Source organism: Camellia sinensis, chromosome 1, assembly GCF_055761805.1.
Source record: "Camellia sinensis isolate YWXY chromosome 1, ASM5576180v1, whole genome shotgun sequence".
In the NCBI taxonomy this organism is placed as follows: Eukaryota; Viridiplantae; Streptophyta; class Magnoliopsida; order Ericales; family Theaceae; genus Camellia; species Camellia sinensis.
The window spans coordinates 21,024,277-21,049,336 of NC_138961.1; the positions used below are offsets into that span (position 1 = coordinate 21,024,277).

At 37.7% G+C, this 25,060-nt stretch overlaps 2 protein-coding genes across 3 annotated transcripts; one reads left to right on the top strand and one right to left on the bottom strand.

The window, feature by feature from the left end:
- The first annotated feature begins 1,202 nt into the window (after positions 1-1,202).
- LOC114310431 (SKP1-like protein 6) lies at positions 1,203-1,565 on the top strand. Its single transcript, XM_028256407.2, has one exon. The coding sequence runs from the start codon at positions 1,203-1,205 to the stop codon at positions 1,563-1,565; it is 363 nt and encodes a 120-aa protein (XP_028112208.2).
- A 994-nt stretch (positions 1,566-2,559) lies between these two features.
- LOC114310459 (ras-related protein RABF1-like) lies at positions 2,560-22,027 on the bottom strand. Of its 2 annotated transcripts, none has more exons than XM_082873212.1 (8): positions 21,824-22,027; positions 21,522-21,598; positions 8,401-8,484; positions 8,132-8,226; positions 7,892-7,997; positions 6,701-6,790; positions 6,496-6,582; positions 2,560-2,844 (listed from the first exon to the last, which is right to left on the bottom strand). In XM_082873212.1, exons 1-8 carry the CDS (start codon positions 21,846-21,848, stop codon positions 2,806-2,808), a joined length of 603 nt encoding a protein of 200 aa, XP_082729338.1. In that variant the 5' UTR covers positions 21,849-22,027; the 3' UTR covers positions 2,560-2,805. The 2 variants fall into 2 exon arrangements, with proteins under 2 accessions (XP_082729338.1, XP_082729342.1); XM_082873216.1 differs by having other exon boundaries at positions 6,684-6,790; positions 21,824-22,004.
- Positions 22,028-25,060: the final 3,033 nt, after the last annotated feature.

The following is a 25,060-nucleotide window of genomic DNA, read 5'->3' on the forward strand; positions in this document are numbered from 1 at the left end:
TGTCAGTAAATTTAGAAATTCAAATTGTGGATCTCTAACATTACTCATATAATTATAACAAATGAAATTGTAAAATGTGAGCTCTCGTCTCATTAGAAATATGAAACATTGAGTCTATTTTTTTTAGGATTGTGCTTGTTATTTGGAAGGGGAGTTTATTATGGATTCTATTTCATGATTTGATTGTTTTGTTTTATAAGCTTATATAGGTATATTATTTATGGAAAAAAAAAATTCAAATTAACTCAATAATCGCAATTTTATCATTTTATCATATTTATCTTTTACAAAACTTAAAAAAATCAAAACTAAACAATCTATTTTAATGTGCATACAATTATTTGATCAATCTCATTTCCTTACGAATAACATGCTTGCAATGACTTACAAACTGAACATCATATAGTCAAAATAAGGCCCATAATGAGCCCTACAAGGAACCTCCAAGTTAGATGATAGGAGAGAATCCATTCACTTTTTCTCTGTGGATGACTACGAGTGAGTGATTGTGACCAAAATTAATATGATAGTTCTAGAAAGAATTACTTAACAGTTGAACAGAGAAAAAGAAAATACACGAACGACTTTACGCTTGCACGGTTGCACTTCATCACACTTGCACTTTCCATGTTTTCGTAATTTTTTTTCTTTGTCCCATTGTCAAGCAATTCTTCCATAATCAAACCACAAAATAATTTTATCCTGTGAAAATTAAATAAATTTGTGGATAAATCTTTTCTTCTTTTTTTTTTTTTTTTTTTTTGACAAGGTCTTGCTACCACAAAATATAAATTTGTAATTTTTTTATTTTTTTATTTTTTTTATAAAATTTTGGCACATGTATTTCTTAGTCTTTGTGGGAACAAAGCTTACAATTAACAAACACATGAAGAAGTAGGAAGTTTCCATATATGGATTCCAAATCCTCCTCGAATCTAACTTGGAGAGAGAGCTCCTATATATGTCTCTCTATATAGATGCACACCCCCAAAACCACCCATTCTTGTTTGTTTTCTATCAAGCAGTCAAGTTTTGTAGTTGAGAAAAGTGGAGTCTGGTTGTAGCATAATAATCCACTTCTAATTACAATCCATCAAATACCATAATGTCATCATCATTGGAGAAGAAGATGCTGATACTGAGGAACTCTGATGGAGAGGAATTCATCGTACCAGAGGTGATTGCAGTAGACTATAAAAAACATGATGGAAGATGAATGTGCCTCCAACACTGTTCCAGTGCCTAATGTCGATGCCAATATACTCGCGATGGCAATTGAATTCTGTAAGAAGCATGCTGAATCTGAAGCCGAAGCAGCCAGTGATCTCAAAACGTTGGACTCTGAGTTTGCAGATAGAGGTCAGGAAGCTCTTTACGATCTGATAACGGCAGCCAACTTTCTTGATGTGAAGGAATTGCTGGATGCACTGTGCCAGAATCCGGCGGAAATGATCAAAGGAAAGTCGGTTCACCAGATTCGCATCCAATTTCTGGGTTACCAACTTTTTGAGATACTCACATCCAATTTTATTTGGAATATTTGGTGTGACAGAGATTTTGATTAAGCATATAGTACAAATTGTGTGTTTATTTATTGACAGAGAGGGTTGAAATAAGATTCTCATTAACTTTCTAGGGTTGATCCAGACCATATTATGAACCGATTGACACATTCATCCATTCAATCCAAATTTTAGAACTTAAATTAATTTCCTTAAAAAACTAAAAATTAATTTAATAAAAATAATACTAAAAAGATGTTTTGAATTTTCAAAATCCATTTTTCCACAAAAGAAAGAAAATAATATAAAAATGACAAGTGCTTTTTCCATCTTTCATTAATTTTTTCTCTCACCAAATTAGTATTAAATGTTTCTAAAAAATAGATTCCGAAATCAAAAATTGAACAGTGATTACATTTGGTATAGGAACCGAATTAGTGTAACCAATCAATAGGACAACCTACCAAATGAATAAGGTGAGACCGATCCAGTCTCATGCTTAACCGATCAAGTTATCTCTACCCGGCTTCATTTGAAGTCATTGGTCAATAATACCATGCGACAATATATTAGGTAGGCCTACTGTACTTTCTCTAAGGGCTAAACATGGAGTTTCTAAATTGATATCTTGAGCCTGAGAATAACATACGAGTTATTGTGAAGCAGATGTTGATGTTCGAATCTGATCAATTATCAAACGGACCCAAACCCAAATTAAAAGAAAAGAATCCATTACCGATGTACATTTTGGGATCTAGTGTTTCCTCCTAAAATTACTAGGACACATGCAAATGACTCTTTATGATAATGAGTATTTATGTCTGCAACAAAATTTCCAACTAAAATTATGGGAGTCGCCCAAAATCCTGTCACCAAAGATGAAGCGGAAAGGATGGACGGAATTTGGCTCACGTCAAACATGCAGCCACATGCAACAATGGTGCAGAGGATTATTTAAAAGTGAAGAGCTGAGTTAGAGAGCACATAAAGAAGGTGAGCTTACAACTTTCAGAAGTCACGTAGATTGCATTGGAATGCATTTCGACAGGGCAGTCAATTGTCAAAAGATGCCTGAATATTATTATATCAAAGTTAGAATACATGTATCCCGCAACAAGAATCTTACCTTGATCTCGTGGTTGAGCACAATTCATGATTTTACAGCTTAAAACTAAAATGATGGAATCAAACAGAGAATCAGTGTAGAAAGATGAAGTTTATGACAATATGCACATAATATTACACACAGGTAATCAATACCCTTCATATGGGCTACTCCATGCTAATTTTCAGAGCACTAAATTCATGAAAGGGATGGGCGTGGCAGTCGCTTAGCAATTTCCTGCCCAAAAAAAAAAGTATGAGCTCCAACTTTCACAGGGAGCATGTATCCATTTGACATGAAGATAATACTACCCAAGCTTTTCAAGGACGATATCATAGGATCATTTCTAGTTGCAATGTCTGAAGTATCCACTACAACTTTTGATAATTATTGTCAAGTAATATAATTACTAATTTAAAAATACATGTTGAAATTTCTGTAATATTGATTGATGTTTATTGATTGATATATATTGGATTACAAATTACAACTTCTATAAATAGAAAAGAAAGTGGTAGTAGGTGTAGTGTAGTGGAGGTGGTAGGTGAAGTGGGTGCTAGTGGAGATGGTAGGTGTGGAGAGAAATTCTAACAGCCCCCCGCAAACTCAAGGAGGATAGGAACTAACCAACTTGAGTTTGGAGAGAGTGTACAAAACAAGAAAATACAGAAAAATAAAAAAGGATAGGAGACACTGTATGGTCGTGTCAGACCGTTGATGAAGACACTGAATGGTGGTGTCATAACGTTGTAGAGGACACTGAATGGCGGTGTCAGACCGCTGTAGAAGACAGTTTATGGGGTCATGTCGGACCGTTGTAGAAGACAGTTTATGGGGTCATGTCGGACCGTTGTAGAAAAACAGTTTATGGGGTCATGTCGGACCGTTGTAGAAGACAGTTTATGGGGTCATGTCGGACTGTTGTAGAAGACAATGTTGTGACAGTTTACGGAGTCTTGCTGGACCCTTGTAGAAACTAACCGGAATCTATGTCGGGACAGTTTATAGAGTCTTGTCGGACCCATAAAGGAGCTAACCGGAATCAATGTCGGGACAGTTTACAGAGTCTTGGCGGACCCTTAAAAAAGCTAACCGGTATCAAATGTCGGGACAGTTTATAGAGTCTTGTCGGACCCTTAAAAAATCGCATCCTCAAAAGGTGCGCTCAATTTTTCAAAAGGCGTGCCATCAAAAGGCGTGCCCTAATTCATCAAAAGGTGTACCGGACATGATGGCGAGGCACGTGGGCACCTTGGCTTGCGTGCCCGTTTGTCGGCTGGTGGCAAGAGGCGCGCGATGCGCGTGGCTGCCTCGGCTATAAGACAGAGGCTGAGGCTGAGGCTGAGGCAAAAAACCTGCGAGAGAAATTCTGAGAGAGATTTTGGAGAGAGATTCTGTAACACTCTGTTTTCTGAGAGAGAGTTTTGAGAGAGATACTGTGTAACACTCTGGTGCCTAGAAAATGGCTTCATCGTCTTCCCGCGGGCTGCTCACCCTCTTTCCCGACCTCAACGAGTCAACGAGAGAGAGAACTGGTGCGGTGGCACTGGAAACTCAACCAAGCGCCCCGGAGTTTGCTCCGTTGAACTTTCCGATGCGGGCTGTGGAGCAAAGAATGGCAGGGCAGTCAGATGTTGAAGCCAATCAATATACACTGAAGTCATGTGTGGAAACCATGACTGCGGTTACAAATTTGTCGAACCGGCTGCAGAGTAGAACAAATGAGGTGCAGCATTTGAACGGCCAACTGGCTCTGCTCCAACGCATGTATAAGGATGCGCGAGCAGAGATAAGTGTGTTGAAAGCAGAAAATAAGGAGCTGAAGCGGAAGGCCACCGTGATGTTCCGATTTGGAGGTCCGCCATATGCTGCAGTGGAGGAGCACGGAGTAAATGTGCTCGGTGGCGGGGGAAACACGGAGGCAACACCGTCAAGGGCCGCCCAGGACGGAAGCAAAAAAAAGAGACCAGCGGCAGAGTAGGTCGGTGGGTGACCGTCTGCAGAAAAAGAAAACAAATCTGTTGTTTGTGAGTGTTGGATGTTTTCTTTCTTTTTTTTTTTTTTTTTTTTTTTTTTGTGTAAAATGGTGATCGGGGTGAACTCCCATGAATAAAAGAAGGTTGGTGTGCATGTCTTCCGCTTTTTTTTTTTTTTTTTTTTTTTTTTTTTTTTTTTTTTTTAATCAAAAAATATATATATATATATATATATATGTTATAGACTCTAGTGGAAGGAATGATGAGTGTGGCGACAGCACATTGTGGGAAGTCTGTTAAAATAAAAAATGAGAATCATGATGTCTGTGCAGAGAGAGGGTCGGGTGTAAAAGAAGGGAATAATAATAATAATAATAATAATAATAGATGAATGGGAAAGCCTGGTGGGACTTCAGAGCTGTGATTGCCGAAGAGGTCGTCTCGATGCCCTCAGTCGAATCGCTAACAACGAGAGGAATCTCTGGCACCGACTCGATTCGGGGGCCGCGAGCCAGGACGAGGGAGGGAACGGCGGAGGCCATGGCAGACGAAGCCATAGAACAATTGTCCTCCGTTATTCTGTTGATGTTGCCAGATCTCAACGTCGAGTGTGATCTTGCCACTCCTTCGAATAAGGTTTCAATAAGGACGGCAGTCGATCTGACCTTGCCGGTGAGGGAGATCAGAGAGCGATCGAGATCGCAGAAATCGCGGCGACTGGCAGAGACCATCGGTGCTTCGATCATCCGCAACTGGCGGAGATTGAGGCGGCGTTAGAGAAGAGAGATGACGGCGTAGATCTAGATTAGATTTGCGGCGGAACTCAGACGGTGAGGGCGGCGCCACCGCGAGTGATTTTTGGCTCTGTCGCCTTGCAAGATCGACGACGACGACGAAGGGAGGGAGAGAGACCGACGGGCGCGACGGAGGAGACAGAGTAGTTAGATGAGAGAGATGGGCAGTTCGGATAAGGGAACAGGTGTGGTTGATTGCAGCGTTGGAACAATTGTATGGGTTCGGCGACGGAATGGCTCTGTTGCAGTAAGCCACTATTACCATTCAGTGACCGTTGGGAGTCGATTTTCGGAGATGGGGCTTGTGTCTAGTGTTTGTGTTTGTGCTTGGACAGCAGCTGGGGAGGAAGCACATGCAGAGTGATCAAGGTATGTGTAGAGGTCCGGCAGGCGGCCAAGGCGAGGCTGCCGCCCGCCGGTGAAGCAGAATTACTAGCTTCTCAACCTTGCTCTGATACCATGTTGAAATTTCTGTAATATTGATTGATGTTTATTGATTGATATATATTGGATTACAAATTACAACTTCTATAAATAGAAAAGAAAGTGGTAGTAGGTGTAGTGTAGTGGAGGTGGTAGGTGAAGTGGGTGCTAGTGGAGATGGTAGGTGTGGAGAGAAATTCTAACAATACATATAATGGATTTAAATTATCATAGTACTAAATGCATGAGAAAGGGGCAGCCAGAAGGAAACAGCTAGAATGTTAAGTCATGAAAATAAATACTCGAGACAATTCAACAAAGCCCCAATGCAACGATTTGGGGAAGCCCTGATAACAACACATCGTATAACATAAGTTTACTAAAACAAAAACAGTTTGTTACACAGGAAGACAAGAACCAATGACGTTAACATTTAGTATTGTAAGTTTTTTTTATTTTTGAAGTTTACTAAAATATGTTGTTCAAATCAATATTTATTTTTGTTTATTATCTTTTTCAAAACTATAAATGATAATAAATGATATACATGGTCAAATACAAGCAGAAAATCATTTTGAAACAATGGTACGTTTACCTTTAAATTATAGATATGGGTAGCCTTTCATAGAGAGGCAGTGGTTTTCCTTTCATTAATTGATCGGCAAAAAATCAAATATTTTGTGTTCTGAACATACCTCAAACAGCTGATTTATATTATCAGCTGTCTTTGCAGATGTCTCAATGAAAAACATTCCATTCTTCTCAGCAAAGTCAACGCCATCCTTCAGGGGAAAAGATATAAATAAATGAATGTGTTAAGTTAGCAAACTAAATCTTGATTTGTAAATACAAAGGAAAAGCTGATGTAAGTAACGTCCAGTACTCAAGTTGGCCACTCACTTGAATTGGTACTTCACGTTGCTCTTGAAGATCGGCTTTGTTACCAACTAAAGCCATGACTATATCAGGGCTTCCATGTTTTTGTAGTTCCTGTAGCAAGCCACAATAAATCAATAGTAATGAATACACACAATAGCATAGTCAGCAATTTATAAAAAATTAAGAAAACATTTGTGGATCGTACAACTTGATTTTTGGGTGGTCACACAAATGTCCAAGTTGTGAACCACAGGAGCAAGGAGAACAAAGGTGAAAAGAGAACAAGAGTGTAAAGCAAAGAAGAAGAAGAAACCTTAATTTTTGATGCTCAAGGCACATTAAATCACAAGAGGGAGGAAACAAAGATGAGAAAAGAACAAGAGTGTAAAGATGAAGACCCAACAATATAAATGATGAATACACAATGCTCAAGCTTTTCTAAAATTTTTTAAACAAACTATTCAACAGGAAAGCCTACTTACATGTGTTTCAAAACATAAATAGCTAGATTTTTAGTGGGTTACTCTTGAAATTGAATCTCTTTCTATCTTTAGTAGACTTTTAACTTGTAAGGAGATGAGAAGACAATCCTTGTTTAAAATTTTTTGCAATAATTTACTGTAGAATGTCCTCTATATTCCTGGACAACTATTTTCGACGTGAGTCAAGGTTGGAGGAGACAAGTATTAAAATAACCACAAATATCACCACTTTGCAGTTCTCACGAACTCTATTTCAAGGGGGAGCTTTAGCCAATCCAAGATTGCAATTCATTAGCAATGGAAAACCACTTATTCATCTTTAAACTAGCTAGCATTTCTATAGTGCCATTGTCAGTTTTCCATAGTTAATCAATGAAACATGTTTCATTAAGATCCATCCGGTGCTAAAAAAAACTGATATGTCAAGTCCTTTTGATTTTCATCTCTCAACAAACTTTCAACATCCAAAATTTTCAATCAGTTTTGCGCTTCTAAATCCTATACCTCCAAATTTTACATAATTATCTTGACAATACCAAATCTGATGCTTTACTTTAACAACAATATTGAGTTTCCACTGTAGTCTCACAAAAAAAGCTATTGTCTTAAACCAGCCCTTTCTACATTAAATCCTGATTGAAGAAAATTAGAATGCATTTAACTATATCCTACAACTAATAAACCAAAACTGAAATAGAGAAAATCATCTTCCAATATGTGCAAATCATACCTTAACCCAATACTGTGCTTTATTGAACGAATCAGGATTTGTTATATCATACACGATAACTGAAACTGCAGCACCACGGTAATATAGTGGTGCCAGTGCTGCATACCTGAACAAGACACGTCCAGGATTAGACGTTAATATGCTCTCTCAAAAGAGTCTTAAAATGATTCTGGGAAGGTGAAATTGGTAACAAAAATAAATATAATTAATATATATATTGATTTTAGCCAACAGTAATACCTCTCTTGACCAGCAGTATCCCATATTTCAAACTTCACTGTTGTAGAATCTTGCAAGGCAATTGTTTGCGACAAAAATGAAGCTCCAACTGTTACCTGAAATTTTTGCAAGAAAAAAAAGTGACAAATATAAGTGCATCTTTCATGTACTTAATTTCTGGGTATTTAAGAGAGTATAAATACTCAAATTGCCAAATGATTGACCACAACTTACACCAAAACTGAAAAAACACGAGATGTTACCAAACCAATGCAATGAAGCATCCTTACCTTTGATGTTGGATCAAACTGACCACGAACAAAGCGAAGAACAATGCAGCTTTTCCCTACACCAGAATCCCCTAATAGCACCAGCTGCAGACAATGGTTGAACAAAAGACTAGCCACATTCAGGCAATAAAAAGAAGGGCCCCAATCTTGAAATCCATAATATGATCAGTCATACTAAATCCAATAAGCTTTTAATTTTATCTCTAACAACGCGCATAATCCCCACGCCTCCCTAACAGGCACACAAAAATTAAAGCGGACTATGATGTCAAACCACATGAACCTACATTATACTACGACAAACATGGGTGGTAGAAATGTAAGAAATCATCTCAAACAGGATAAGTAAAGCCTTAACTAGTCAAAATGGCAATTTAAGAGAAAATATTTGACACTATCTAACATTGGTATGACTAATCATTGAATCCCATGTTACAGCATAGACTCTCCACTCTCTCTCCTCAAGCCACAGCAAGTCCATTCATATTCTATGTTTTCCGTTGTCTTAGATACGTCATATTAGCATGCCCACCAAGATATATTTGCATTATCTGAGTGTAGAAATTTAATGTATAAAGAGAAATAGAGAATTGTATTATTGATTGATTTATATTGATATCTATTACAATGATTCATGATTCCTATATATAGAAGAGGGTGAGTGTGTAGTAGGTAAGGAGTAGGTGAAGTGGAGGTGGTAGTGGTGTAGTGGGTTAGGTTTAGTGGAGTAGGTGAGGTGGTAGTGGTGTAGTGGGTTAGGTTTAGTGGAGTAGGTTTAAGTGGGTGAAGTAGGTGGAGAGTAGGTGGATTTTAACAGCCCCCGCAAACTCAAGGGGGATAGGAACTAACCAACTTGAGTTTGGAGAGAGTAACAAAACAAGAAAATACATAAAAATAAAAGAGGATAAGAGACACTGTATGGTCGTGTCAGACCATTGGTGAAGACACTGGATGGTGGTGTCATAACGTTGTAGAGGACACTGTATGGCGGTGTCAGACCGATGTAGAAGACAGTTTATGGGGTCATGTCGGACCGTTGTAGCAGACACTGTTGTGACAGTTGTTGTGACAGTTTACAGAGTCTTGCTGGACCCTTGTAGAAACTAACCGGAATCAATGTCGGGACAGTTTACAGAGTCTTGTCGGACCCTTGTAGAAACTAACCGGAATCAATGTCAGGACAGTTTACAGAGTCTTGTCGGACCCATGAAGGAGCTAACCGGAATCAATGTCGGGACAGTTTACAGAGTCTTGTCGGACCCTTAAAAAGTCGCACCCTGGCGTGCCCAATCTTTCAAAAGGCGTGCCATCAAAAGGCGTGCCCAATCCATAAAAAGGCATGCCATCAAAAGGCGTGCCATCAAAAGGCGCGCCCACTTCATCAAAAGACGTGCCCGACAGAAAGCGTCGAGCCATCAAAAGGGGCGCCTGACACGCGGCGATGCACGTGATTGACAGAGCGCGTGTCGGCCTCGTCGTCTCTGTCTTTATAAACCAAAGCGAAGTCTGAGGCTTGGAAGCATAACAAACCAGTTGAAACCTCTTCGTTCTCTGTAACATTCTGTAACCAACCCTTCTCTGAAACACTCAGCAACCCAAAAACATGGCTTCTTCTTCCCGTTTAGCTACCCAGAACATAGCCTCTTCTTCCCGTGGTCTGCTCACTCTCTTTCCCGACCTCAACGAGTCAACAAGAGAGATAACTGGTGCGGTGGCTTGTGAACCTCAACCAAACACCTCTGGTTTTGCTCCGTTGAACTTTCCGATGCGGTCGGTGGAGCAAAAAATGGCAGTGCAAACGGATATTGAAGCTAATCAGTATACATTGAAGTCCTGTGTTAAAACTATGACTGCGGTCACAAACTTGTCGCACCGGCTGCAGAGTAGGACAAATGAGGTGCAGCAGTTAAACGCCCAACTGGCTCTGCTCCAACGCATGTATAAGGATGCGCGAGCAGAGATAAGTGTGCTAAAGGCGGAAAATAAGGAGCTGAAGCGGAAGGTCACCGTTATGTTCCGATTTGGAGGTCCGCCATATGCTGTAGTGGAGGAGCAGGGTGGAGTGATCGTGCCCAGTGGAGTGGGAAACACGGAGGCAACACCGTCAAGGGCCGCCCAGGACGGAGGCAAGAAGAAAAGACCGGCGGAATAGGCGAAAAAGTGAGGTCGGTGGGTGGCCGTCTGCAGAAAAGAAAACAAATCTTGTGGTGTTGTGGTTTGTGTTGTTGTGGTTGCTTTTTTTTTTTTTTGTTAAAATTGTGATCGGGGTTGATCCCTGAGATGAATAAAAGATGGTTTGGTGTGCAAAGCTATATGGTATGAATGGAATTTGAAAAAGATTAAAAAATAATGTGAAAGAAAAATAAAGAAAGAAATAATAAAAATATATTTGAAATCAAAATGAAAGATGGGGGAAATAAGGAAAGTGGTTTGGAGAAAATAAATAAAAATAATGGATTTTGAAATCAAACGGAGGAGAGAGAGGGGACAAGCCCATGTGAGAGAAAGAGGGGAAAAATGATAGCCGATGCACCCAAAAATAATCTAGCTGCTATCCACAGGCGCTTAGGGGAAGGAAATGATAGCAAGAGACGGCCAACACCATAAATGGCTATAGCAAAGAAATGGAGTATCAAGCTCAATGGGCTAGGATTTAGACCAGAGAGTAAAGCCACTGGTCCTGTTGAACACACACCTCCAAGGCTCAAATAATCAAAACATGCTTCACGCATTTCCTTCCTTGCTTGATCAGGAGATGCACAAAACACCTTATACAGGGCTCCAGTCATTCCTCCACCAGTTAAAGGATGACGCATGTTGAAAGCATCACCTATTAATAGTGCTCCAAGAGTAGGGTAAGGAGCAGCTGGCATACTTCTATTGGGCATTGTTCTAATACTTCCCTTATCAATTGCAGCTATAAATGAATCATGCAGCTCAGGTGGAACCTGGGGAGCCACCAGAGGGAAGCAAAGCCGAAGGCTGCTGCAAAGCCGAAGGCTGTAAAAGCGAAAAAGGAAAAGAAGGCTCCGGCTAAGACAAAAGCTGCTGCGCCAAAAGCTAAAGCCGCTGTGAAGCCCAAGCCAGCAGCAAAGGCCAAGCCAGCTGCGAAGCCAAAAGCTGCTGTGAAACCGAAGGCTGCCGTGAAGCTGAAAGCTGCAGTGAAGCTCAAGGCTGTGGCGAAGCCCAAACCAAAGCCGAAGGCGAAGGATCCTAACAAGAGGCAAATGAGCATGGAGGAGAAGCATAGATTGAGTGTTGGGTTGCAGAGTTTGCCCCAGGAAAAGATGCCACAGTTAGTGCAGATTATGAAGAAGAGGAATTCACATTGGCCTCAAGAGAGAGGACACCAGCTGGGTGATTGATAGTAGTGCCTCCATTCATGTTGCATCTCGAGAGGAATTCTTCACTTCCTATGCATTCCATTCGAGGTCGAAGCACATCGACATGAGGTACCATTAGATAAAAGAAATTCTTAATCATAAGTTGTTAGAACTTAGAAAAATTCATACTGATGATAATGGTTCTGATATGTTAACAAAAACTCTAGCAAGGGAGAAACTTGAGACTTGTTACTCGATCGCTGGGATAGAGAATCCCTCCACCTAGTCGAAAAAGAGGAGATTAAGTGTTGGGTTGGGTTTCCCTCCTATGTAGAGGATGACCCAAGCATTTTGGTAATGCCCATGTGAGCTACTTAAGCCTACATGGAGAGAAGCTTGGTTTTTTGGCCCATTTGTAAGAGAGTATTTAAGCTCCATTTTGGTACTAGAAAATCTGAGAGAGAGAGAGAGAGAGAGAGAGAGAGAGAGAGACGAGAGCACCCACAAAACAGAGAAGAAAAAAAGAAAACAACAGTTTTTTATAAACCCTATCCAGTTTTGATCAAACAATTCGATCAACAAGCATTCGTGGTCCGATTGAGCTAAAATTTGGTAGGCGAGTTCACAACTCAAGGCTCTAAGATTTGAACAGTATCCTATTTTTGGTGAGATCTTTCCTTTTTTATTGCCAAGAGTGTTTATTTCTTGAGTTTGTATCTTTGTTGTTTGCTTCTAGTTATAACTAAGAAGAACTTGTTGTACACCCATTATTTGTTGATAGTAGAGATTTTGGTGGACTACGGTCCCGTTGTTTTTCCTTCTCACACCAAAAAAGTTTACGTAAAAATTGCTCGTGTGTTTTTGTGCTTGTGCCTTTGGATCCATTTTGTTATATATATTTGCTCTATTTAGTTGCTTCCTAATAGATTCGCATAAAGAGGAAGAATATTTTATTTCCGCTAATTTTTGTTTGATTTGGATTGTTGAATCGGTGTTTGTTTCTCCCATCAAAGTGGTATCAGAGCCAGGTTCATATTGTTGAGCATCATGTGTTGAATGATGGAAGCTAATTTGAGTAAAATGGTTACTTTGAATGGTTCTAATTATCACTTGAAAAGGAAAAATGGAAAACCTTTATGTGAAGCAATTTCATTTACTAGTGTTTGCAACTGAGAAGCCAGATAGTAAATCTAATGAAGAATGGACCATGTTGCATCGACAAGTATGTGGATACATTAGGCAGTAGGTGGATGATAATGTTTGGAACCATATTAGTGAAGAGACACATGCACACTCACTTTGAAACAAACTTGAACAATTGTATGCCCGAAAGACTGGAAACAATAAAATGTTTCTGATGAACTAATTGATGACTTTGAGATACCAAGATGGAACCCCATTGACAGATCACTTGAACACATTCCAAGGAATAATTAATCAGCTGGCTGGGATGGGTATCAAGTTTGATGATAAGGTACAAGAGTTGTGCTTACTTGGTACATTACCTGATTCTTGGGAGACATTCAGAATGTCATTATCTAACTCGGCCCTAGATGGTGTAAACAATATGGATCTAGCTAAGAGCAATGTTTTAAATAAAGAGATGAGAAGGAAATCACAAGGATCCTCTTCACAGTCAGAGGTTTTGGTTACAGAAAGGAGGGGCAGAAGTAAAAGCAGAGGTCCTAAGAACAAAGATAAAAGCAGAAACAAGTCCAACAAGTTTGCTAATGTTGAGTGCTATCATTGTGGCATAAAAGGGCACACCAAGAAACATTGCAGAAAATTGAAGAGATAGAATAAGGAGAGAGTGAATGAGAAAAAGAACAATGATGAAAAGGTTGATGATCTTGTTGCCACCACCACAACTTCAGAAGACTTTGAGATGATTGATAGTCGCGCCTGCATTCATGCTACATCTCGAGAGGAATTTTTCACTTCCTATACACCTGGTGACTTTGGGAAACAACTAAATAGAGCACAATATATATAACAAAAAGGATCTAAAGGCGCACACACAAAAACACACAAGCAATTTTCATGTGAAAAACCTTCTCGGTGTGAGGAGGAAAAACCACAAGACCATAGTCCGCCAAAATCTCCACTATTAACAAATAATTGGTGTACAACAAGTTCTTTCTAATTATAACTAGAGGCAAACAACAAAGATACAAACTCAAGAAATAAACATTCTTGGCAACTAAAAAAGAGAGAACTCACCAAAAACAGGGTACTGTTCTGACCCAGAAAACTAGCTTCAAAATGCTCGAAGTCTAATCTCCACCGATCAGATCTTAGAGCCTTGAGTTGTGAACTCGCCTACCAAATTTCAACTCAATCAGACTACGAATGCTTGCCGATCGAACTGTTTGATCAAAGCTCGACAGAGTTTAACAAAAACTGTTGTATTCCTTTTTCTTCTCTGTTTTGTTGGTGCTTTTGTCTCCTTCTCTATCAAATTTTCTAGCAGCAAAATGGAGCTTAAATACTCCCTCACAAATGGGCCAAAAAACCTAGCTTCTCTCCATGTGGGCTTAAGTAGCTCACACGAGCTTTACCAAAATGTTTGGGCCATCCTCCACATAGGAGAGAAACCCAACCCAACACTTAGGCTAAGTTTGGCATCTTTAAAAAAAATCAAAAAGTCAAAAAGTCACTATCCTATTTAAGTCACATCATTTTATTTAAGTCACATCACCTCTCTACCACATTACTTCAAACCCAACCCATATTTCATAAAAAGTCAAAAAGTACACTTATTTAGAATATCCCAAACAACCCCTTAATCTCATCCTTTTCGACTAGGTGGAGGGATTCTCCATCCTGGCGATCGAGCAACAAGTCTCTAGCTTCTCCCTTACTAGAGCTTTTGTTAACATATCAGAAACATTCTAGCAACTTATGATTAAGAATTTCTATTATCCAATGGTACCTCATGTCGATATGCTTCGACCTTGAATGGAATGTAGAGTTCTTAGCCAAGTGAATAGCACTTTGGTTATCACAAAACAACACATATTGTTGTTGTTTGAAACCAAGCTCCATCAAGAACTTTTACATCCATAACAACTCTTTACAAGCTTCCATTGCTGCAATAAACTCTACCTCTGTTGTAGAGAGTGCAACACATTTTTGCAACCTTGACTGCCAAGAAACAACTCCGCCTAAGAAAGTGATCAAATAACCCGAAGTAGACTTATGGGTATCCACATTTCCTGCCATATCAAGTGGTTTTAAAACCCACATTATGAAAGTTCTGTTAGGTTCTTAGTAACGATCAGCAACCTTTTCTTCTTTTACTTCACATAGCTTTTCGTCTCCTTGATAGCTAGAAGTTCTCCAAAAGTATGAAAAGCTAGAGGACTTTGTACCATCCATTCCAACGTGGTTGGATTCTATTCAACAACCCAAGGAAGGACTTGGAGAATATCTTTTGTTGTTTCCATTACTTGAAGTGATTGTTACGACCACGAAATGACAAATCCCAACTACGGATATATAAGAGCCAAAACTGCTAAGGGCATATGACCAGCATAATAATTTGGAATGCAAGGTGGCATACCCGAAAGCCCTAAGAAATGCATAGGAAAGAAGGTCGGATTAACCCCAAAAAAAGCGATCCAAAAATGGATTTGACATAAAGTTTCAGGGTATGTCTGACCAAAGATTTTACCTACCCAATAGTGAAATCCTGCAAACAAAGCAAAAAGGGCTCCCATAGAAAGTACATAATGGAAATATGCAACCACATAATAAGTATCATGTAGAGCAATGTCTAGCTTAGAATTAGCCAGGACTATTCCAGTGAGTCCCCCTATGGCAAGCCTCATATGCCACAACTGCACTGTCAACTCATCCTCTATTGCATTAATAATGCCTTTGGAGAGCCTTGCTTGCAATATGTATAAAGGAGAAAACTTCTTGCCTTTGAGCTACAGCCATAGTACCCCTAGTGAGCTTCTACTGACCATCATTGAAGGTGCTGCAATACCCCTCATCATCAAAGTTTACTTGCAGAAATTAAGTTCATGCGGATGTCAGGAATATGCTTTACATCTTTAAGAACCAACCCAGTGCCATTATTCATCTCCAAGTGAACGTCTCCAACACCAATGATTTTGGCCAAGCCATCATTGCCCATCTTTACTATCCCAAAGTCATCAGGTGTATAGGAAGTGAAGAATTCCTCTCGAGATGTAGCATGAATGGAGGTGGGACTATCAATCACCCAACTGGTGTCATGACATGCAATATTAATGACATCATCATCGTAAAGGACTAAGAAGTCTTCTGAAGTAGTGGTGGCAACACCATCATCAACCTTTTCATCATTGTTCTTTTTCTCATTCACACTCTCTCCTTGTTCTCTCTCTTCAATTTTCTGCAATGTTTCTTGATGTGCCCTTTCGTGCCACAATGATAGTACTCAATATTAGCAAACTTGTTAGACTAGCTTCTACTTTTGTCTTTGTTCTTAGGACCTCTGCTCTTATTTCTCCCCCTCCTTTCTGTAACCAAAACCTTTGATTGTGAAGAGGATCCCTGTGATTTCCTTCTCATCTCTGTATTTAAAACACTGTTATTAGCCAGATCCATATTGATTACACCATCTGGAGCCGAGTTAGATAATGACATTCTGAACGTCTCCCAAGAATCAGGCAATGTACCAAGTAAGCACAACTCCTATACCTCATCATCAAACTTGATACCCATCCCAGCCAGCTAATTAATTATTTTTTTTTGAATAACAACAAAATTTTATTAAAACGGGAAAGAGAGAGAGGACAAGAAGTTCTCATACAAGGAAAGAAAAAAGAGAAGAAAAAGCAAAACCAATCGCAAAACTCAAAACTCTAAGAATGGCAAACAGCAGCCCAATCCCTAGAGATCAAAAATAAAGGGACTCTTTTAAAAGGAGGAGACACAAATGCCCAAAAAGAAGCCAAATTTCAGCCTTATCCCACAAAGCCTCTACGCTTACTTCCTTGTCTTCAAAAATTCGAACATTTCTCTCCAACCATATAACCCAAAAAATAGCAAAAACAATGCCTAACCACGTTGTTTTGGCTTTCTTGGTATTCCCAAACCCGTCAAACCGAATAAGAAGCATATGCATACACTCCCGTGGAGCAACCCACTGCACATCACATAATCTGAAAAGATGCTGCCATAATACTGTAGCCACCGGGCAATGAAGAAAGAGATGATCAGCTACCTCCAAATTACTCTTGCACATCACACACCATTGGGGGCATAGAGAGTGATTAGGCCTTCTCCTCTGAAGAACATCATTAGTTGTAACACCCTTTTGAGCCAAAGACCACATGAAAAACTTCACTTTATGAGGGACACTCGTTTTCCAAAGAATCTTATGAAAAGGGAATAAGGGAACCGAGAGATTATCAATAATCTTATCAAAAAAGGATTTGCATGAAAAGACCCCAGAAGAGACAAGATTCCACACCCTACTATCGGAAGACGAAGAAAGAGAAACCCCCTTGAGCACAACCAACAAAGAAACCAATTCCCCCGCCTCCCTATCATTCAAGTTTCTAATGAGATCAAAATTCCAGGATATGGGTGCCATAGACGAGCAAACCACCAACGCTATAGACACATTCGGAGAACGAGCCAACCTGTAAAGAAGGGGAAAAGATCTAGCAAACGAAACATCCCCTAACCAAACATCCTCCCAAAACCGAACATTCTCCCCATTCCCCACTTTGAATGAAAGACAATTAGACACAAGAGGATACAAACGAGAAATGGATTTCCACGAAGAACGACGATTGCCTCTATTAACTACATTAGAATCCCTACCATTGGATTGAATTCCATACTTGCTTTTAATAACTGAACACCATAACGACTCACTGTCAAAAGGAAATCTCCACAACCATTTGCCCAAAAAAACAATATTCCTAGCAACGATGTTTCCTATAGCCAAGCCACCTTTTGCCCTAGAAAGAGAAACAATCTCCCACCTAACCAAATGAACTCCTTTACCCTCCTCACACCCTTCCCAGAGAAAATCCCTCATCAATTTCTCAATCCTTCTTGCAATGTTAACCGGAACTTTGAAAAGGAACAGGAAATAAATAGGAATAGATCCTAATACGAATTGTACCAATGTATACCTCCCTCCCTTAGACAACAAAGCTCGCTTCCATCCCTCCAATTTTTTCCTAATTTTGACAAGAACAGGTTCCCAAAAAGACACCAATCTAGGATCTCCTCCTAACGAAAGCCCTAAATATTTGAGGGGAAAGGAATCGATTGAACATCCCAACATGGCCGCCACCTTATGCACATGACTATCGGCCAAATTAATACCCACAACACTGCTTTTGCTAAGATTGACTTTGAGGCCCGACACTATTTCAAAAATTCTTAGAATCTTCAGCAGACTCCCTACCTTGCTTTCCTCCTTTGATGAGAAGAAAATAGTATCATCTGCAAATTGTAAGTGAGTCATACCTATCCTATCCCTTCCCACTACAAACCCTTCAATGACACCCTTATCCTTAGCTAAATCAATAATCCTACCCAACACATCAGCAACAAAAATAAACAAAAATGATAATAAAGGATCACCCTGTCTTAGACCCCTGGATGCTTGGAAAAAATCCCCCGCCTTGCCATTCACAATAATTGCCATACTGCAGGACGACAAGCAACCCCAAATCCATTTCCTCCACCTAACACCAAACCCCTTCCTTTCCAAAACAAAATCCACAAAACCCCAATCAACATGGTCATATGCCTTCTCAAAATCTACCTTAAATACAATACCCTCCTTACGTAGTCCCCTATACTCCTCCACAATCTCGTTGGCCACTAAAACTACATCCAAAATCTGCCAACCCTGCACGAATGCACCTTGTGCCGAAGAAATAGTTCTCTCCAGGACAACTCTTAGCCTTCTAAAAAGCGCTTTAGCTAAAATCTTATAAAGAGATGTGACCAAGCTAATGGGTCTAAAATCCCCAATCTTGATTGACTTCTCCTTCTTGGGAATTAGACAAATGAAGGATGCACTGGTGCACAAATTAACCTGCCCGCTCTCAAAAAACTCAAAAAAAACCCTCATAAGATCCCTTTTTACAATTTCCCAACAATCTTGAAATACTGCCATTGAAAAACCATCTGGGCCAGGAGCCTTTTCTCTGTCGCACTCAAATACAGCCTGTCTCACCTCATCTTCGTCGAAGGGTCTTTCCAACCAACTAGCAGACGCTAAATCCACTGGGACCCAATTAATGCCTTCAATCCCTGGACGATCCACGCCCCCATCAAAGTATAGATTTGAATAAAAATTAAAAATTCCCTTGATTAATTATTCCTTGGAATGTGTTCAAGACTCAAGTGATCTGTCAATGTGGTTCCATCTCGGTATTTCAAAGTCATCAATTGCTTTATCAAAAACATTTTATTGTTTCCTGTCTTTCAAGCATACAACTGTTCAAGTTTGTTCCAAAATGAGTGTGCATGTGTCTCTCTACTAATATGGTTCAAAACATTATCATCCACCCACTGCCTAATGTATCTAAATACTTGCCGATGCAACAAGGTCCATTCTTTATCAGATTTACTATTTGGCTTCTCAGTAGCAAACATTGGTAAATGAAATTGCTTCACATAATGAAGGCCTTCTAGTTTTCTTTTTCATTTTTCCTTTAGTAAACTTCGTCATAGAATTTGGATAGCTCATAGGATAGACTCCTTTATTCTAAGAGATAGGAAGGAAAGGCAATCCTTACCCTCTTCCTTCCCTTAGAAGGAATAGACAAATGATTAGCTACCACTGAGTAGAGTAATAGCCACAAGAAGGGCATCTCTTTCTCTATTCTTAGGAAGGAATAGCAAGATGGGAATTGATAGCTACAATATTGACTCTCGTGCAAACTACAATATCGATCCTAAATTAAATAAATATTCCAATAAAATTCAAAATATTTCTTTATATTTTAATAAAATAAATATCAAAATCCCCTATGTGATCACTTTGTAGAGATTTGACTATAATATAGTTTTCCTGATTGAAAAAGGAAAGAAAAAATTCAGTAAACAAGCCCCATGCATCAGCGGCATGTACCAAAAAATAAACGACTTATAAAACAAAGCAACTCAAATAAAAAACACCTTCTTCCAACATTTCCGATTCGGATATGTGAATCTATTTTGCACTCACCCTTGTTTAAGACCGTGACTTCAGTCAAACGGCATGCTGCCATGTGTTTCCTTACTACCCTAATGCAATGTCTTCCCCTTGTCCAAACATATATGCGGTTATTTGTTGCAACTTCCATAAGCTGATTATAACTTATTTTAATTTGGGAGTCTGTGCCAGACTGTTTGGTGCAGCTTCTACTTATAGCTTATTAGGCAGAAATAGCTTCAATAAGCTAAAACAAACAGATTATTTAGAAATTGGAGAAGAGGTGCTTTTAGATTCTGCTTTCTAATTGATGCTTTTAGCTTAGAAAAAGCTCTAAGAGACCAAGCTATCTCCTATATTAGTCTTTGCTCCAAATTCCCCACACTCTTGTGAAAGGAAAGTAGATTAGGAAATTTGAAAGAAGACCTTACAGAAGAAAGAAATTTTAAAAAGTGAAGTGTAAGAGAAAATATCAAACTACATTGCAAACGAACTGGGGGTGGTGGCCTAGTGGACACAAGGAGGCTAGCCAAGGAGCTACCACCGGGGATGGTGGCCTAGTAGAGAAGGCATCCCTCTCCGCAGGCGTGACTCAGGTTCGACTCATGGGAGGGGGTGAATTTGCTACTTTGCAGCTAGCTTTTTACAGAGACCTCGCCCTGTACTTTGATTGAAACCTGAGCTCATCTGTAGCGTGTGGTTGAGCTCCATTGGTGTTTTGGTGGTGGATCCCTTCCTATGGGTTGGGTTAAATCAGACCAGAAACCAGTTACCCTGGGGCATGAGTCCACAGATGCGGTGATGACATCTCAGAGAATCCTTTTTTCTTCAAAAAAAAAAAGAAAAAAAAGAGGCTAAGTAGCTATGAGTTTTACTTTGTCCTGAATAAAGAGAATCAATAATGTATGCATTTATGTAACACAGTACTCTTTGACTTTCTGCCTTCATAGTTTCCACCATTTCTGAAGTCCCCACACAAACTATGATTCCTTAATCTTTTTATCAATTGTTATATCCACATTTCCAACCTCAATGAAAGATGCATGATTGTAAACACTCTTTCTTAAGTCTATGATATTTGAAGGGAACAGTTCAATACTTTTGACCCTTCGGTCTTGTCCTGCAGCTAAAAGATTGAGATTCAGATAGATCTAACCCTAAGGCTATGTTTGGAGCATGGATTTGAAAAGAGATCTGGAAAGGGAAAGGGAAAGGGAAAGGGAAAATGTGTGTAAAATGTAGGCGAAATATAGTTATATTTCATTCACATTTCACTTCTTCTTTTTTTGCCTTTTGTCCTTTCCAAATCCCTACCCAAATCCATGAGCTAAGGCATAAAAATCACTAAATAATCGATATAGCCAAAAACCATTAAGTTAAAGTCATGATTGCACATTGTAAGCTTTTCAACCATAAAACCTAAACCCACCAAACATCAAAGGTATACAAAGCATATAAACCATAGCAGTTCTCAAACTAATATCATAAAGCATCTCTTAGAACAGTCTATATTAAGTATAAGCATATCTTGGTACTCTCTCTCTCTCTCTCTCTCAAATACATTTAATTTTATGTAGGATTGAGTGCCAATTGAAGTTTTTGCAAAAACTATGTTACCCTAATCAAAACAGGAAATTTACCTTCACCCTTAGATTTTTAGCATCAGAGACTCCACCAATATCAGGATTAAGTCCATCAGGCCGCCCTGAAGTCCTATCTGCAAATACCAACTACCTCCAATTAATCAAATTTTAAATCAATCCCCAAATGGATCGCTGATTCAACGCTTCATACAAAAAAAAAAATATATATATATATATATATATAAACTCAAATAATCAAACACAGACACTCCACAAACATTAATTTCAATCTTATTCAGCTAAAAAATCGAAGAAATCGACAAAATCATGAAGATCGCAAAATTGTTTCAGGTCATTACCTGGAAGAGAGGAAGAGCAGCCCATATCTGAGGCTAGACCGTACAATTATATGTAGGTGTATATATAAACACAGATATATGTATATTTACGATTGCATATAGTTGGTTAAAATTTGATTTTTTATTTAAAAAATTTGTAAAAGAGTATGTCTCCAAATTGGCCTGATTTAGGGTTTAACGCAGAGAGGAGAGAGCTGAAGTGAGTAATTTAGCCTGCTTTTGGTTATATTTTGTAAATATTATTTTGAGTTTATGGGTTGTGGAATTATGATTTGAGTGTAGAAAATTTGTTTGGTTATGATTTTTAAATAGAGTGTTAAATTGTGTTTTGAAAATGTATTTTGAATTAAGTTTTGAAAGTTTGATGTGACATGTGAAAGGTGGAGAAAAATAATTAGATAACAAATGAAGGATGAAGGATTTATTTTCAGATAACAGATGAAGGATTTATTTACCAGATCAATGGGAGTTGAATAGTTATCGCCGGTGATGGAATGTGTATACTGATTGAATATGCCACTGTTTGCTCGTCGGATTCGACAATAAATTTAATAAATTTGACCTTAAAAAAATTAAAAATAAATTAAGATGAATTTCTCAAATAATTTCCCTATAACAAAATATGTAAATAAATTTGTGATTAATTTCACCTCGCAGTCGTCATTGTTTGGTTGCCCGTAATAAGAATCGTCCGCAGCGCACAAATCGTAACTCAGTCGATTTGTGAAATATGATACCAGTACAGAGCGGGTTGGGTGGATTCATTATTTATAAAATGCGTCTGAAACGCATCCGTGATGAATTTGAAGTACAGATGTTTGATACAGAGAAGCTACCCGTGATGAATATGAAGGACTGATGTAGATAAGCTTCACGTGAAAGTTACAGAGACGATGAAGAAAGTAGAAACGTTGAAAGGGAGATACAAGCTGCCAAACAGATTTTCAAAATATAATTTGAATTAATACGCGGAATCAATTTTTAAACGTCGTATCCAAACATCATACGCGAGCTCACGTGTTAAAAATTAATTTGAATTAACAACCAAACTAAGCCTTAGCAATTTTAATGCTAGGGAGGGAGAGAGTATGGAGATAGAGAATTGCTATCGAAAGATCTACAATGGCTGTTTCCAGAGAAGGAACTGTGCATTACTGATGGTACATTGGTTTGGAAACAGCTAGTTCCGCTCTGAGAATAGAGTGAACACAAGGCGCCTAATCGGATTGAGGTGGGTCGGGATTCAAGCGGGTTTGGAACCGAATCGATTGTCCGTTTAGTAAAAGTCTGGTCCGAATTTGGGCTTATTTATGGGCCTTCTAACATTTAATTGGGCCTTCTTAGCTAATTTTGAGCCTACTTGTGTGATCCTACGGAGGTGCGGTTTTGCTGCCATTTAGAAAAACAATAATGTTTGAGAATAGTGTGTTTGGTTTGAGTTTTTTGAATTAAGTTGAAAATTTAGTTTTTTAGTTTTCGTATTTTTTTGTTTTTAGTGAATATTTTTAAAATTTTAAACATTTTTTTTACTTTTTTAGATGCACCTTACTTAGATGTATCTAAAAAGTAAAAAATTTATAAAAAAATATTTTAAAATTTTAATAAATACATAAAAATACAAAAAATGTACTGAATTCTCATATTTTTTTATATTTTTGGTATTTAGTGAATTTTTAAAAGATTTTTTTCACAAATTTTTTACTTTTTAGGTATATTTATGTTAGGTATGTCTAAAAAGTAAAAAAAATTACTTAAAATATTAAAAAAAATCAATAAAAACAAAAAAACACAGAAAATAAGAAAGTAGAATTTTTTAAAAAGTATTTTTTAAAAAACACAACCAAGCAAGCTTATAACTCTAATAATGTGTAGAGTACCCATGTGAAGGTGGGATCCACACTCTTCTCTCTATCTTTTTCTACTCTTTCTCTCTTCTACTTTGTTAGAGCCTTACTTAGAGCTCTCAAATTAGGGCTATATATTATTACTTCTAGAAAAAAGGCATATTGTTGCTTCTTGTTGATGACGTGTAGCCATATTCTCACGCCACATGTCTAAATAACCATGTTACACTTAATCACACCAGTACTTCATCAACTATTAGTTAATAGATAAGTTTATGTATACAAAAACTATTTACGAAATAAGACACAGATTTCTCATTGTATCCTATTTTGTAAATGATTTATGTGTTCCTAGCATTATTATTAGTTATATAACCTTATTTTCATTTATGAATTTGTACATTTCGATTCTTTCAATTATAAAAATGTATCACTTTTACTCCTACATATCTCTTTTAGAAGGGAAGCATTTGTACGATTTTTATAATTGAGAGACCAATATATATGAATTTATAAATGAAGAGAGTAAAATAATAATCGTTAATAGTTGAAAATGTGTTGGTGTAATTAACCTTTAAAAAAAATAATTTCAAAGAAATTGTATTGAACAATACAATAGCAATAAAATTGAAATAGTCAAATGGTAAAATTAAACTGATTTTACCAAATTTTTCTTATAATTTTGAGTCAATCTAAATATAAGATGTGATAGACAATTTTAATAGATTAATAATCTTTTGTTAATCCTTTAATTTAATTTGTCCAAACAAAAATAGTCACCAGGTAATTTATAATTATTTTTTGATCTTATCATTTATATGTAATTCTTCCTAAAATGTTTTATATATTTTGGGGTAAAAAGTGCAAAAAGAACGGAACATAGAAAGGGGGAGAAAAATAGTTAGCTTGTTTGGTTGTGGTTTTTAGAAAATTTTACTTTTTTATTTTTCATATTTTAATGTTTTCAATGATTTTTTTTTAATATTTTAAGAATTTTTTTTTTAATTTTTAGATACACCTAACATAAATGCACTTAAAAAGTATAATATTTGTGAAAAAAATCTTTAAAAAATACATTAAATATCAAAATATACAAAAAATAATATGAAATTTCAATACATTTTTTTGTATTTTTGTGTATTTATTAATTTGTTTAAATATTTTTTCATAAATTTTTTATTATTTGGATACATCTAAATAAGATACATCTAATTAAAAAAATAAAAAAATTACTTGAAATTTTAAAAATATTCACTAAAAATAAAAAAATATAAAAAAAATTAATTTTTAAAAAATTAAATTCAAAAAATTGAAACCAAATATATTGAGCAGTAAGGAAGAGACGGTGGCATATGCCCCAAATGGGTTAGCAAGTGAGATGTGAGGCGAATAA

Bases quoted from the DNA above. Each gene is read 5' to 3' on its own strand.
- LOC114310431 (XM_028256407.2), top strand. From the start codon at position 1,203: ATGATGGAAGATGAATGTGCCTCCAACACTGTTCCAGTGCCTAATGTC.
- LOC114310459 (XM_082873212.1), bottom strand. From the start codon at position 21,848: ATGGGCTGCTCTTCCTCTCTTCCAG. The intron at 21,599-21,823 runs GTAATGACCTGA...TGGTATTTGCAG, and splicing joins CTGCTCTTCCTCTCTTCCAG to ATAGGACTTCAGGGCGGCCT. The intron at 2,845-6,495 runs GTATGTTCAGAA...TTTTTTGGGCAG, and splicing joins ATATAAATCAGCTGTTTGAG to GAAATTGCTAAGCGACTGCC.